The 15,018-nt window shown below is 40.8% G+C and overlaps 1 protein-coding gene across 7 annotated transcripts in view; it reads right to left on the bottom strand.

Annotated features, from left to right (window-relative positions):
* Positions 1 to 6,728, bottom strand: part of LOC117263777 (RNA-binding motif, single-stranded-interacting protein 3) — a 385,852-nt gene extending 379,124 nt beyond the window's left edge. For 2 of the 7 annotated variants that reach the window (XM_078175660.1, XM_078175663.1), the window contains exons 1-2: positions 6,073 to 6,662; positions 1,714 to 1,902 (exon numbers count right to left, since the gene is read on the bottom strand). In XM_078175660.1, the coding sequence (XP_078031786.1) occupies positions 1,714 to 1,887 (174 nt within the window). In that variant the 5' untranslated portion in view covers positions 1,888 to 1,902; positions 6,073 to 6,662. Of the gene's footprint in view, positions 1 to 1,713; positions 1,903 to 6,072 lie in introns of all 7 variants that reach the window. The other 5 variants (XM_078175658.1, XM_078175659.1, XM_078175662.1 and 2 more) reach the window with 4 other exon arrangements.
* Between the last annotated feature and the right edge of the window lie 8,290 nt (positions 6,729 to 15,018).

Raw genomic sequence — 15,018 nt, 5'->3', positions numbered from 1 at the left:
ACATTATCAAAATATGGACATTTTTGGGCGGTGAAAAAGCAACATATCACTGCAGTTTGGCATTGCATATCTGGCCACATCTGTCTCCTGAATTCAAGTGCCTTCTTACTCCTTCTTCCTCTGCTTACAGTTCTCGTACTCATACAGCTGATGTTACACCCAGTAGCTACTATTACTAAAGGCAATACGTTACCAGCAGAAACACTGGTCTCAAACATACATTGTGGTCCCTACTCTCGAAGTCAATGTGTTTTTGAATGGGTTTTTGGTTAGATGCCTGAAATACAATCTGTGGTTAAGAGACTTTCATGTCTTGTTCTGAGACGTAAAATACATCAGTAAATACCCCCCTTGTGAACTCTGAAGCCTTTAGGTGGCAGTTACCTAAAGGCAGTTACTAATGGCTACATGAGAATACAGAACATCATCACACCAAACAGGGCTTAACATCCTCGTTGTGGTAGCGACATTAAGTCACGCAACCATACTGTAGTTTGTTTATAGCCTAACATTTGCGTTTTTCTTCTACCAATTGCATTTTAACTTCTTTACCACAGACCTTATTTCAGCAATAATCCAAAATGCAATGGAAAAACCTGACTGGCTTTTTGTCAAAGGAACCAGGGAGATGTTAACTTCCATGTCGGCCTACAAAAAAACATCACCCCTGCAGCACTCTATTCTGTACGTGGTTAACTCTGCTATTGACTGAATGACGAATTGGTAAAAAAAAAACAACCACAACAACACACTGCATACAACCAAGAATACACCCCTTGCCAGGGTGCCAACTTCCTGCTTTGACAAGCTGCCACCACATCTAAGACAATTATATTATTTCATGTTTTCAGGAGTTTTTGATGTCATCTAAATGCTTCAAAAGCTCTTTTACCTTGCCAAGATGAAGACCCTGAAGGGTTTTGTCGATTACTGTTTGCTCAAAGTCTGCTCAGAGGACTCAAAATTGATAGAGCAAGCCATGACAAGCATCCCATTCAGAGCTGCCAGTAGCAGTCAGTCCAGTCATCTAGTGAATGTTTTTGTATATCTGTTGTGTTTATTTATCTCTTCTCTGCTCCAAGGCCTATAGAGCCTCTCAGGCTGATTGACGGAAAGAGGTTCTGGCTCCTGCCAGAGAAGCATGATTGACGTCCTTGAGATGGAGGAGAGCCAGCGAGGATTTTACTGTCACTCTTGGACGTGCAGAGGGCTCCAAGATGGCAGAGGGTTGATATGTTTGAAAATCAGCACTCACACGAAGAGACTGCACAAGTATACTAAGCCATTATAAATGTGCACATCATAACTGTGGTTTGTAGTGTGTGCTGAACGGTTTTCATGGCAACATGACAACACATTATGTACTTCCTTTGAAACCACCAAAGCCAAAACCAAAGTACCTACAGTTTCACTTTTTCTTGCAACGACCCTGGTGAGCAAACAGGTCCTTCCAGCGCAGGATAACTCATACCTCTCTGTAGTTACTATGCTCCTTACTGCATGACATCACCAGACATGCAAACTGCATTGCAACTTAGCTTCTCAACACCCCAAGAGATGAATGAGTGAGAGTATGTCTATGAAAGAATGGGACCTATCACCCAGAACAGCTCAACAGGATCTCATCACTCATCACACACACACAGACACACCCACATATACACATACAGCACAGCGGCTGCAGATGTGCAGCAGTTGGAGTCTGCAACTTACTTTTTTGTCATCCTTCTGGCTTGCTGGCTGTGCATCCTTACTGTGGTTGTCAGCAGAGGGCCTGCTGCTGGCATCCGTCTGTCTGTCGTCAAATTCATTCTCCTGATTGGCCCCTGACCGAGGAGAGCCCAAAGGGCGGGGCTCCGGCTGCTGAACACCACTCTGGACCTCCATCTTCCTCTGCAGTGCCTTGACAAGTAAGAGCAAGATGGAGGAGAATAAAGCAGGGAAAGGGCTGAGTTAGACAGGTGGAGCGCACACAAAGGCTTCATAGATTTATTCTCACATTCATCTCTCCCAGATACACACTGGTCTGCATTTACTTCCTCAACTGCTGGTTTCTATGGCTGATGAACACATGAGATAATAAGGAAATGTTGGCTGAACTGTCGCTAGATGATATACTGTACAGATGGAAATACTTTTGATATAAATCTTCATCAGAAACTTCAAGGGAAAGTTGAGTAGATACCCTATCAAAGGTTGTCTTACATCAAGGCACTGTTGTTGTCTGTAGTTCATGATAAAATATCTACTTCACAAAACACAAAGAAAAATACTGTATATATTAATCTAGGTAACGTCAATTAGCTGGAGATAAGAGAGATCAACATGAAGATTTGTTTGGATACTGATACCAGTGTCAGCAATGCCTCAAGTTCTGCCTAAAATGCTGGATGGTGTATTGCCAAGTATGTGAGTCTATGAATATGAATATAAAATTCAGAAAAATAAATTTTTCGATTTCACAGAAAAGCGGTGTTACTGAATATCAATTTTCCTTGGCTGCTCTAAAACAGTACCCTACACAGCAGGTCGCATGTGCAGCCACTGGCAACGACAGTCTCAGAGGGGACAATAAGAAGTGATTTCCAGTACATAACGTAATGTTAGCCATAAACATGATTCCAGCAGTTCAGCAACTTATGTGATATTCATTCTGTTTGGTTTTGTTGTTTTATGAAGGGTTTGACCTGAGCTATGCCGTACAGCAATGTTATCAATAATTTCACATGCAAACAGCAACTGCTATTAATCTTTTAATGCAAAGGTATTGGATTGGTACTCGATACACAAGTTCAGGTTAATGTTGTCACGATACTGGAATTTCTAACCTCTGTATTGAGGTTACCTTAAAAACATCAATTTTGATACTGCAGGGAAAACTGACATTGAGGGTATCAAATGTATTTTTTTAATTTAAATATTAGCTGTTTCTTGGACAGCAGCAGAGAGCAGCAAATGACTATGGTAAACATTAAAAATAAGAGAAGGAGAGAAAGTGCAGCTGGTACAGGTGTATCGATACTGCAGGAAATTAGTATTGAAACGGTTTCAAATATTTAGAATTGATACATCAATATTTTTGACAATGCTAGCTCAGGTATTGGAATCGGCAAGGAAAAAATGGTATCTGAACGTCTCTAATGACATGTATCTAATTGGCTTAGCATTTATTTAAGTGTGTAGACTTAATTTGCATATTTGTTATGTTTTTTTTAAATTGTGCCTAAAGCTTCAGACCCCTTTAATAATTACTCTAGCTGTGTAATAATTAAAAAAAGACGGTTGGTAAAATAAATAAAATGTTAGAGCCCCTGGATTTGTTATTTTTCTATCAAACAGTTACACTGTATAAGCCTAATAAGAAATATGTGTTGGTCTACCATCACTATTATCAAACCCAAATCTTTATAATGAAATTAACTAGCTAGATAAAAATCAGTTGTTCAAGAACCCCTGCATCATGAGTCATCTATCATTGGAACAGCAATATTCCTTTCTTTTAATAAAGGATGATCCCCGTCCTGATATAGGAAAGTAAGCCCCAAGTGCCCCAGGTGTAATTAATAACATTAATGATGGCTGTATTCCATTTAGATGAGCTATTTCCAGAATCTTGGTATTGTGCATGTTGGCTCACTGTCACGGCTTACTGGAGCACTTGATGGAATCGAGCCATCGTTAACAAAATTTGTCTCACCTGTGCCTTTCCTTCTCTGACAAGTCAAAAAGTCTGCTGTGGAAAAAGGTCTATTTAACCGATCTGTGGTTGCTGCTTACTGTACATATATCTAGGTCAATGCACTCAGTTAAAGCTGAAGCGCTCCGAAGCCAAAAAGACTAGTCAACTGCACAAAATCTATCATTACCAGCTTCAGGGGGCTTCAGCTGATCCAGACCTCTGACCTCATATCTGCCTCTGACAGTGGATGATCAAAAGCAGATATTTTCCTCACAAATGACTTATCATTTTCATCTTTTTCACTGGGTGAAGGATGTGGGAGCAGAGCGGGGTCGGTTGGGATAGTTGGGACAGTGCCTTTTTAGCAAGTTATACTCATACTCAGCCACACTCTCTTCACTTTCAGTCTCAAAGTGAAGACCCTCTGCAATTCCTCTCAGTATTCACAGCTTTGAAATAAACACTGTGTAAGTAAATCTTTGGCTCTTTTGTTATTTTTCTTCTACTGTACTGTTTTAGTTGCGCCACGTACAAAAAAAAAACATATTGTTGGAAAGATATTTTTCTGCCCTATCAGACTATGATGGTGTTAGCTGTCTGAATTTTCATTGGTAGTTGCACAGGAGTCCAAAGTGTGTCTGCTCACCCTGGAATAGTTGGGACAGTATTGTTTATAGGCAATTAACAAAATGTAGACAAAAACAAGACAATGACTTTTGCTAACTGAGTGAGACACACTGGGAAGTCATTGAGAGAATGTTTACTGTGTGAATGTCATAGAGGCCTACATTTCATCCTGAGCAAAATGCGTAGAGTTCAACAATTTTTATTTTTTTTTTAACTCTCAAGTTGCTTTTTTTTACTCTATTTTGCCAAATGAAACAAACTCGGTAGCCTACATAATCCTATGGGCCACATGTTGCCTATAGTACCCACATTAAAGCCCTGTACATACTCCGCAAGAACAGAGAAATTTGTTCTTTTTCTCGAGGTAGCAAGAACAAGAACAAATTTCGTTCTGGCCAGGACATTTCATACTTTGCGAGCAACTCAAGCGCAGGACTCCTGGGTAGTCCTCATAGGCCCCTCCCACTGTCGCATACGTCACACGCACTTTTCCACATCAACCACGCCCACATAAAATTCCTGACCAATCACACAATAGTTCTCGGACACCACACAATAAAAAAGTTCTGCCCAGATGATGTATCAAGAACAAGCTGCAAGAACTCCCAAACCAGGGCTGCGAGAAAAGAATGAGAACAAATTTCTCTGTTCTTATGGAGTATATAAATGCCTCAAGCTGAACAGTGCTACTGAAATGATGACTTAGAAGACAGCCAACTTCCATATCTCAGTAATTTATGAAAATATAATCATTTTACTTCTTCTTTTTTCTGAACGAAATGTGTTAATCAGTGGCACTGTCAGTATACAGTGTCCAAATTTAGACTGCTTTTTAATTTAAATGATTTATTTTTTAGCCCAGAACAATATGTTCCAACCATCCTGAGGAGGCAGAATTTGGGGAAAATGAACTCCTTGTACATTTCACAAAATTGTGCCTTTCATGTTTGGGTGGGCTCTGTTAGCAGACACTTTTATCTGCTAGGGATCAAATTATTTTCATTGCTGTTCAAGTAGTCTGAGAGTAATGGAAGGGTTACTTCATGTCGATACAAAAATGTCCCACCTGACCCCGCTCTCCCCTACAGTATTATCTAGGCCTGTTTCTGTTGAGCACCCTAAAGGCTGGGTGCAAAAAGACTCCATTAAAAAGTTTCAACCTGATAAACTAAGAAAACAAGGACTTTATCTCATGATGAAGAATTTCCTTGTTGTCATGATGACTACACTGCTGTAAAACACTGTGATGTGTGTGACTAAGTTTCACTGCATCATATCAGAGGCGAGTGCACAGTGTTTTTAAATCCCCAAACAATAAAGCAGAGACAAACAAAGTGCAGAGAAGTCACCTCGTCCGAAGGACAGATCAGAAACTATCCATCAGCACCTGTGCAGTGATGTTTAGCTGCTTCATTCTGCATCCTGGGGGCCATCAATAAGTTATGAGGTCAGTTGGTCGCTCTCACAGCTGAGATGAGCTGCCTCATAAATACATACATGTCCTGAAGGACGTTTTGATAAACATTTTAACGCTTCAGAGCAGCGCACCTTGACATCACAGGTGAACGCACCTGTTGCTGCTCCATGCTAATTAACCCCTGTGACGTAGGCTGCAGTGTGACGTTGGTGTATTAGCATCTATCTAATAAAGCAGAGCGTTACAAAAGCCACTAATTGAGTGTTAAAGTGCAAACTCTGCCTGGTTTGACATGGTTTTATAGGTGTATTATTTAAACATGCAGTGTATGTGTACTGGGACTATTTACCTAGCAGGTGAGGCGCAGGGTCAGCACTATATTTTAGGTGCAAAACGTTCAAAGTTGTCTCCTTCCTGAGTTGCTAATGCGCATCCGCCTCCTTTGCCTTTGCTTATAGGTACATGAAGCTGCACTTCAATGGACATTTCGCTTCATATTCTACATTTAAAACGACTCCAACAACATACTATCCAACGTTGCGACTTATAGACATCATAACAAGGGGGTTGTCACCGCTGACAGGGCTCCTCGCGCTGTGTCTGTGTTATTACGGTAGCGTCAACAGCGTATGGCGGCGGCACACCAACATAAACAAGTCGCAAAAGAATGCCGAAATACCTCTGTCACTTCTTGGCTCCTCGTTATGTCAGAAGCATATCAAGAGGAAGATGCGGCAGTGCAACTTGCTTTACATCTCTGTTGTTGCTCTGACGCGGAAAGCCACGGTAGTCTGGGGCAGAACAACAGGCAACCGGCTCATTGAGTTGTATGAGAAGTTATTCCGTCGGAAACTGGCGGAGAGGCTGCGAGACACTTGAGCCACCGCTGAGGAGGCAGTGCATACGGTGTCAAAGCTGCACAACCCCGGCGCTGCTGCTGCTGCTGCTGCTGTCACGGCGGGAGTGTCCCCGCGAGCTGTCACCAAACACTCCTCCCTCCCCTCCTTCCTCCTCCCGCCTCCCGGTTACACCGAGCCCGTGTCGAATATGGTGCCTTCAGGTGCTCCTCGAAGAATCCTGGAGACAGGTAGTTGCAAATTACTTTTTTTTTTTAAAGCAGCTCTAAACAATATTAAAAGCATGAATGTAGCTGCAAACAACTATTTGCTATGTAAAGATATGGTGGAGCACTGGTGTCCTGAGCAGAGAAAATACCCCTGATATCAGGATGGCATCGTTATAAGTGTAGCTCCGTTAGCACAGTTTCCATTGTTAGCACTGTTCACGCTGTCAGCCACCTCCATGTTGAGAGCCGTGTGCAAACAACCTGAGTGATGTGTTTAAGCAAACACATATTCTTTTATGCATCAACCTGCCCAAAAGCACGATTTCAAATCAGTCTCTGTAGTTAAGAAATAACACAATTTGTCATAATTTTAAAACTCACCATGAACAAAGTTAAATAATTGAGATATTAGGCAAAATATCTTGTCGGAAAATTCTAAATTCACCCTGCTAGGCCTAGGCTACTTATTTTGCTCATCAGCTTAATTGTTTCCAAGTTTAGAAATCAGGTGTCATTAAGTTCCATGTGCTGCAAATTAAAAAGAGGCAAATATGAATACAGTGTACATTTTTGTGTTACATTGAGATGTTTGTTTTTGACATAGGCCTGTCATCATCGATGGAAATATTATGTTCAACTGTCCAGTTAAAGGGCAATGGGGCATTTTGTGTTATAGACAAATAAGATAAAAATAAAAAATACTATCTCAAACTAAGTGCTCACACAGTCAAAGTGCAAAAAATGTATATATTATGCACAGTGAAACACCAGTAGACAACTAAATGGAATAATATTAATATTTCCTACAGGACATGAAAGCAGCCAAATCTCTACTACAGTAGGAGGAGCTGACCTCTCCTGTTGGAGGTGAGGTGAAGCCAGGCCAGCGGTAACTGAACTGGCAGTGCAATTGCTGAGTGAAAATAGATTTATTATGTAACCTGCACGGTGTAAAGAAGAAATTCAATAATAACTGTCGTAGTAGAATAGTGATTATGTCATTTAGATGAGTTACACCGCTTAACACCAGTGTCAGAGACAGCCCGTGCTCATGGAAATGCATTTATAATAATATCAAATTATCTTTAAAATGATCTTTTATAGTGTAATCTGACCTCAATGATATTTCTACAGTATATCCCTTAGATGTCTAATACTTAAGAAACATAGCATTTTAAAAATATTTATAAAATATAAATACCCTTATTACAACACTCTTTTTTTTCCTTTCTTTGTTCTTGTTGTATGCAGTTCAACTAAAAAGTGAGTTTTACTTCTCAGATTGTTTCATTTGCAGGATTTTTAGAAGCTAAAACAAAATTGAGCCATCAGTTTTCATGTTCTACATTTTCTGCATTTCTACATTTCCTTAAATTATCTTGTGATTTATCTTGAGCTCCCTCAGGGAATTCCAGCCCCACATGTTGGGAGCAGAGCGACAGGGAATTACTGTGCATGAATTATGAATCAGTAAGGCTCAATGATGGCCACAAGGTGGCAACATAAACTCAATAAAGACTGAGTGGAACGAGGAATGATTGAACTCAGTTTGGATTTGTAAAGATATTATAATACCCACCAAACTACACTCTCTTAAATTAGAAAATGCAATTTGGCCCTTGGTTGATGTAGCCGCTCTGTGGTCCTCTGTATGTGCAGCGAGTGTTGTGGTGGAGGAGCCATACTGTCTATATGTGTTGTGTTTATTATTGTTATTGGCCTTGCTGTGCTCTTTGATCATTGTTAAGCTCTGCGTGCAGTGTTTACCCTAAATGGGGCCTGTCAATCTGCTAAGCTGAGCTATAACATGAGGGTGGCATCATATGGGTGTTGGCCCATAGTGCCATCTTCATTGCCCCCCTGTCTGCCTCAACTTAGAGGCCATACTGGTGCACCGTCTCATCCAAGCAGGAGGGATATCACCCAAACGAACAACTGTGCCGACAGGCGGGCCCTCATCTGTTCTGACGGCGCTGCCATTGCCAGAGACGGCAGACAGGCAGTCAGGGAGGCAGGTGGATCGGCAGGCGGAGGGTGAGGCACTGCGAGGAGCAGGATCCCTGTACGGTGGGGCCCCCTCAGCGTATCCAGGCGGGCATGTGTCCTCTATGTAAGCCAGCAGGGACACACAGTCAGGCATGTCAGTGGCCCCAGCCGGCACAAGCAGATGTTTTCTGGGTATTGTTGTTCCGCTTCTCTGGTAATTGTTTTCCTTCAGGGCCAGCCAGTGGGACAAGGTGCCAGGTTGTGTTTTGGGAAGGAGTTATGGAGAGATGGAGAAACAGGGTGTATAATCAATCAGCGATGGCTTTGGAGGCTGTTCTACACAGACTGTCCATCTTTTTCCTTGTGCTCCATGTGGCTCGAATCACAGCGATACAAATGGAGTAGCTGGGATGTCACAATCATAAGGACAAAGCCTGTGTTAACTGAGTGTGAGCTGTTGTTTCAGAGCTGTAAAGCTATTTGTTGAACAGCTGGGACTGCAGCAGGGTGCAATGAGTAAATCAAGTATAAACCAGATTAAAGTCCTTTTGTCCCTAAAGAGGATATACATACAGGCATCAGTAATTTAGGAATAGAATAGTAAGTGTTTACTGTTGTAACACCATTTATCTGCCCTTTTATTTTTGTCTTACAGTGAATCCATTATACAGCTGCTGGTGTTTGATGTTTTTGCAGACAATCTTGAAGTCAGTTTACCCTCACAGACACTTAGCAGTTTGTTATGGTACAGAACACAGCTAATTCACTCCAACTGTGTTAGACACTGAGTGTTATCCTGTGATCCCATGTTGAAAATGCCCTCTTAATTAGCACAGTGAACTACCGAGACCTTATTATATGGTCAAATATTCTGCAGACCTTGCTTAGAGCAGAGACTGAAAAGACCCACTAGGGGGCACTTTGAGACTTTGCATCAAAAGCATGAGCAAAGGAGCCTCTTTTGTAAAAAGTAAACTGTTGTAGTACAGTTTGGGGGTTTATGCGTTGTAAATTTTGTGTACTTCATTTTAGTAATGCATTTTTGCTCGGATTTACATGCTGCCATTCCTCCTTCCCCTTGGCAGTCCTGTGTTGTGCATCAAAGGCAGTGAAGCTGTTGATTGCTTTCAGGGGTTTTATTCTGGGGCTTTCACAGATGATTTTATGAGACTTTTACAGCTACTACATGGCTCAATCCATCATTTGAACTCTGTTTTTTTAAGTGCCGAACCCAAAAGCTGTTGAGCACCCATTCCCTAGAAGGAGCACCAATTCAAGAGAGGGATCTCGAGGCACGGTGAAGCATCTCTCATCTGTTATGGTGGCATGCCACACTCCTGGGAAGCTGCAGCCTTCACTAAAAGCCAGTGTCAAGATGTTAAGCTTTTTACAGGCTGACGCAAGATGTAAGTAATTTGGTCCAATCATGTTTTCATTTCTTTATATATAAATATATAATTGTAGGTGTTAAGAGCGCTGTTAAGAGCATGTGGGGAAGGCAGACAGAAAAAGCTTCAGCCATGGAATCTGCTGTTCACACGCAGAGCATTGGATGGAGACTGTATTTCATAATCTGCCTTCACTGCCAATAGATGCAAGTGAAAATAGAACCAATGTCACATCTGCCTTTTCACTATTTTTGACGCCATCCATTCGCCTAATCCCGTAGTGAACATCATCCATGTCAGACAGAGTGTTTAGACCCTGTTGCACCGTGTGTGAGTGTGTGTTTCTGTTTTGTTTGGTGTTTGCTGAGGCTTTTTCTCCAAACGCGCCACCACGCTGCAGAGACGTCTGACAAATGAAGAGGCGTCTGAGGCCCCGTGGCTACGGGGTCACACAGCAGCCTTGTGAAGTTGTGGCGGTTACCAGCACGTCTCGCTGTACGCCGGCAGGACGAGGCACAACAGTCCAGACTGATTACAGAGTAGCACCTTTGGCCCCCGTATTTCTCACACCCAGGATGAAGGAGTGACAGCATCTGTGGGATAAGCCTGTTTTGGATGAGATGGATTTACACAAGACAGAGTGGGTAGCATACCTGAGCAGAAAGGGAGAAGGATGCAGTGAGGGAAAGTTAGGTCAGGGTTTTTCAATTGGAAATTTAAACTTAAATATGAGAGTAGTCCCAATGCAACGGAGCACTGACCTACAAATATTGTTTATCATCTTTATTTGTGTCTCCGTTTTAATCATTGTGTTTGTTTGTGCACACGCATGCCTGCTCCTCGCCACTGAATCATACCTGTCAGAATCATATCAGCCATGACTCAAACTCCACCCACTATCTGTATGATTGACAGCTCAGGCAAAGTTCAAACACCACGCTCCAGATCATCACCAAAATACAGCTGCTGCCGCATGAGAGAATAAGCACCTCTGAGTCACACAACAGGACCTTGAAAAATCTTAGTCACACATTGATTTTTGTTATTATTGTTCAACGGTCAATGGAAAACACACAGAGAAGAATATATGTGTCTCACAATAACAATTCTCCAAGTTTGATAAATAATAAAAACTGCGTCTTAAGTCTGAAGGTAATAAAAATAGTGAGGAATACCAAAATGAGAAAAGAAAAGCAAAAAGTCTTTGTGATAGATTCCTGATATTTAAATGACAATGAGCCCAAATGTCGCTTGTTCCTCTTATTTTAAATTAAACTCTGTATCTCCTCTGTTTTTACATTTGCATCATACATATTCAGGACAAAAGCGCGACGTGTTCCAAGAGTAGTGGTGTTGCTAAAACTAGCAAGAGGACAAAAGAACTGCGCCTGCTGATATACCATGTGTCAACCGCCCTGTTTCAGTGTGTGCGTGTGCATGCATCCATTGCAAGTGTGTGTGTGTGGGTGCCTATGAGCAAGCACATGCATACATTTGTGTCAACCACAGTGTGCATAGAGGTGGCAAGTTTTTTTCTTCTTTCTTGTCACGGGTGTGAACTGTAAAAGAATTATAGTCCAATTAGTTTTATTATGGGTTTGAAAGGTCTCAGAGATCCAACCAGAAAGCATGTCAAACGCTGAATTTATGAATTGAAGTTGTCATGATCAGAAAGACAAAGGAGAAATTAGGTAGTGATTACAGTAATCTTAGCGTCAGGCTAAAATTAATTTTAAATTAAAACAATTTTTTGACCAGGGAGCAATTTCTGCCTGCACAGTTTTGTGTTGTGCTGGTTTAATTATACCCCATTGATAACCGGCTTCCATAATTTTGTCCTGATTTTACACTGACATTAATTTTAGTCTTGTTTTGTAGCTCATCAGAAAGGCATCAACTGCACACCAGTGAATCCAGTCAACCACAGCGACTGCATGTGTGTGCAGGCTACGTTACTTCATGTAAAACTGCATGCCCAAGTGTTACTTTGTGTGTGTTGATGTTTCCAAGCTGGGTTGAATCATTAGGAAGTGATTCTCTCTAACAAGGGCTAAGGAGCTGTCAGGAGACATTCACAGGCAGGTTTCGCCATGGAGAGTGTGAGGAGTCTTATCAGGGTCTTAGCTGTTTTGCTGCGCCTGTTTATAAAGAGCCTGCTTTATTTGGAGTGAATGCATTCTAGCAAGGTCTCTACTGTTTCTGTGCGTTGATTAAAAGTGTTTTCACGATTACCCGTAGTGAGTCTATTCCAGCCTAACAGGGTTACTAGCAGTTTTAATGAAGGGGAATAATCATTACATGTGAAAGGGGTTTGTCGGGGTCTCGTGCTGTCGTTCTCTGTCTGCTTGTTGTGGGTGTGATGAGGAACTTTGCCTCTGCAGGGTTAGATTTGACTTTCCGCTTGTTTTTCATTCAGTCAAAAAAAAAAAAAAATACAAATATGTCTGACAATACTACTCTACCGTTATGTCATTATTATGAACATTCATAATAACACTTCCCTCCTCTGCAAAACGTCTCCTCTATTAAATCTGTACAAAATTTTGTAAACTGTGATGAGAGTCATATATCTTTATTTTTGTCTCTCTCTGTGTGTTTGGGTGTTCTGCATCTCCCTTCCTCTTCTTCAGCTACAGTTGCCCGCTCGCTAATGTGGCTTTTTCGCTCTGCTCCTTTTGTTGGCTGTGGTCAGCTCTTGCATTTGCTGGTGTGAGTGAATTTCTCACAGCTTCTCGTGAATGTGTTTTTTGAAAGTCCTATTCAACATTTGGTGCAACTATAATCGGCACTAAGCCACTACGCTCATGCAGACGTGTCTGCGGATTCACACATTCAGGCCTTCAGAAGTGTTGTGCCATGTCTTTTTAATTTTTTTTTTTCAGTCCAAGTAGCTACTAAAGAAATGTTTTAAGTTGATTAAAGGAATTCTGAGTGGAGACATAGTTACTGGATTAACTTACTGATCAAAGAACATTTAATGAAGAGAGGCAGCAAGATGGCTTCCCACACATTTTGGTCTTCCTTAAAATATAGAAGATATAAGCAGTTTAACAGTGTTTATTCAGGAGAAATACACCTAGTAAATATTGCTTTGGTAGTCCTAAATAGGATTCATTATTTCCCAGAGATAACTCATTAAATGTAAAACAAACAAACAAATAACCTGTCAGTGCAACCCTCTAAACTGCAAAGAAAAACATGAAACCCATTATAAATTCACTGTTTTTTATTTCCTTTAAAAAGCTTTTATTTTCACTGCTTGCACATTTGGTAATAATTGAAAAAAGTGTGTTGTAGCACCATTGAAGTTCCCCTTATCAACAACCTACCAATGGTACTCTCACTTCTCCTTTTTTCTTAATTTTTTTTTTTTTATGAAGAACAGTCTGCCGTCTTAAATTTAAACATCACTGCAGGCCCGAGCTTCAGCTATTTGTGTCTGCTTGAAAGTGTGTGTCGTTCTGCCCTTGGGCACGTTATGTACTTCTGTTATCAAATAAAACAATTAGAACTCCAGCCCTGTACCAGAAAATTACATTTTGACACAACGGTGCATGTTTGATTAATATATTATAACATCTGACTCTGCGCACTCTCGTTCTCTGATGGGGCCAATAGATAATAAATGGATGACTTGTGAAGCTATAATGAAGTGACTGTCTTGTTATCGACAGGGGAGCCTCCGATGCTTTAGTGCAAAGTAGAGCTTCCAACGGAGGCCCTCCGGTGCACAGATTATTACACTGGCCGTTAAAATGAGCTAATGTTCTGCTGCCAGTGCACCTCTCCAAAGGGACAGAAGCTGAATTCCCCTCTCACAGCTGCAAAACAGAGGTGTAAATTAAAGCCAAACAAAGTAAAAAAAGAAAGAAAAAAATCTCAAATCCAAGGCCAGGCTACAGTATTTCTGTGATTAAAATGTGGGATTTCCTCTGTTTCTGGTGGAAACAGATGTGGGTGTGAGGCTTTTATTATTGTGTTATGTATGACAGATGATACTTGTACGGCTTTTGTTGTGAACTGTGTGTATGTGTAATAATTCCTAAAACACAACATTTCCACTTTAAAAAGTCACTGAGTTAAAATGTTTATTTATTTGGTTTGATATTCCATTTTGTGAGTGCATTCTCTTATTGTGAAATTATTTGATTTTGGTTGAAGGACCCTCAATATTTCAAACATGTACACTTTCCCCCCCAAATAAAAACACAAAAGTAGCAGAGGACTTTTATTTTGACAAAATTAAAGACATTTCCACTATAAATTGGGGCAGAAAAATTCCCCAGAATGCACGAAATTCAGTGTTTGATGCTCAAAATTTCCTGGGTGAGGACCCCAAACCCCCCATTGCATATGTTGAATTGAAACCTATGCCCTTAAAACATGTATTGTGTGTGACCAGGTTGTATATGTGCAGGTGAGCAATGAGCAAAAGGAGACTCAGTGTTGGATTTGTTGCTGTTGTTTATTTCTTCAGTCCTAAGGTGCCACCACTCCCCCCAGGTACTTATTAGCAATGACAGGGGATGTCTGATTTGACAGGAGTGTGACAGGTGTAAATTTCACACACACAATTCAACTCCACACATTAATCCAATTAATTTTGAACATGTTCTTCTCTCTTGCACTCTGCCAGCAGAACTGAGTCAGGGAAGATTTGAGATGTTTCATAGAGCAAATTATTTTCTTTTTTAGCCAAACATTTTCATTTTTGGATTAAATTTGTTACACTGGTACAAGTAGTTAAAAAAAAGGAAAAAAAATCAGTGTAATCCCCATATGAAATTTTTGAAGAAAAAAAAATGCATTGACAACATGAAAATAAAAATTGCAAATATTAGAGAAAATGAATACA

This window comes from Epinephelus lanceolatus, chromosome 16 (genome assembly GCF_041903045.1).
Source record: "Epinephelus lanceolatus isolate andai-2023 chromosome 16, ASM4190304v1, whole genome shotgun sequence".
NCBI classification, from domain to species: domain Eukaryota; kingdom Metazoa; phylum Chordata; class Actinopteri; order Perciformes; family Serranidae; genus Epinephelus; species Epinephelus lanceolatus.
Note: the sequence above shows the minus strand (reverse complement) of the source record. Positions and strands in the feature narration are given on the sequence as shown.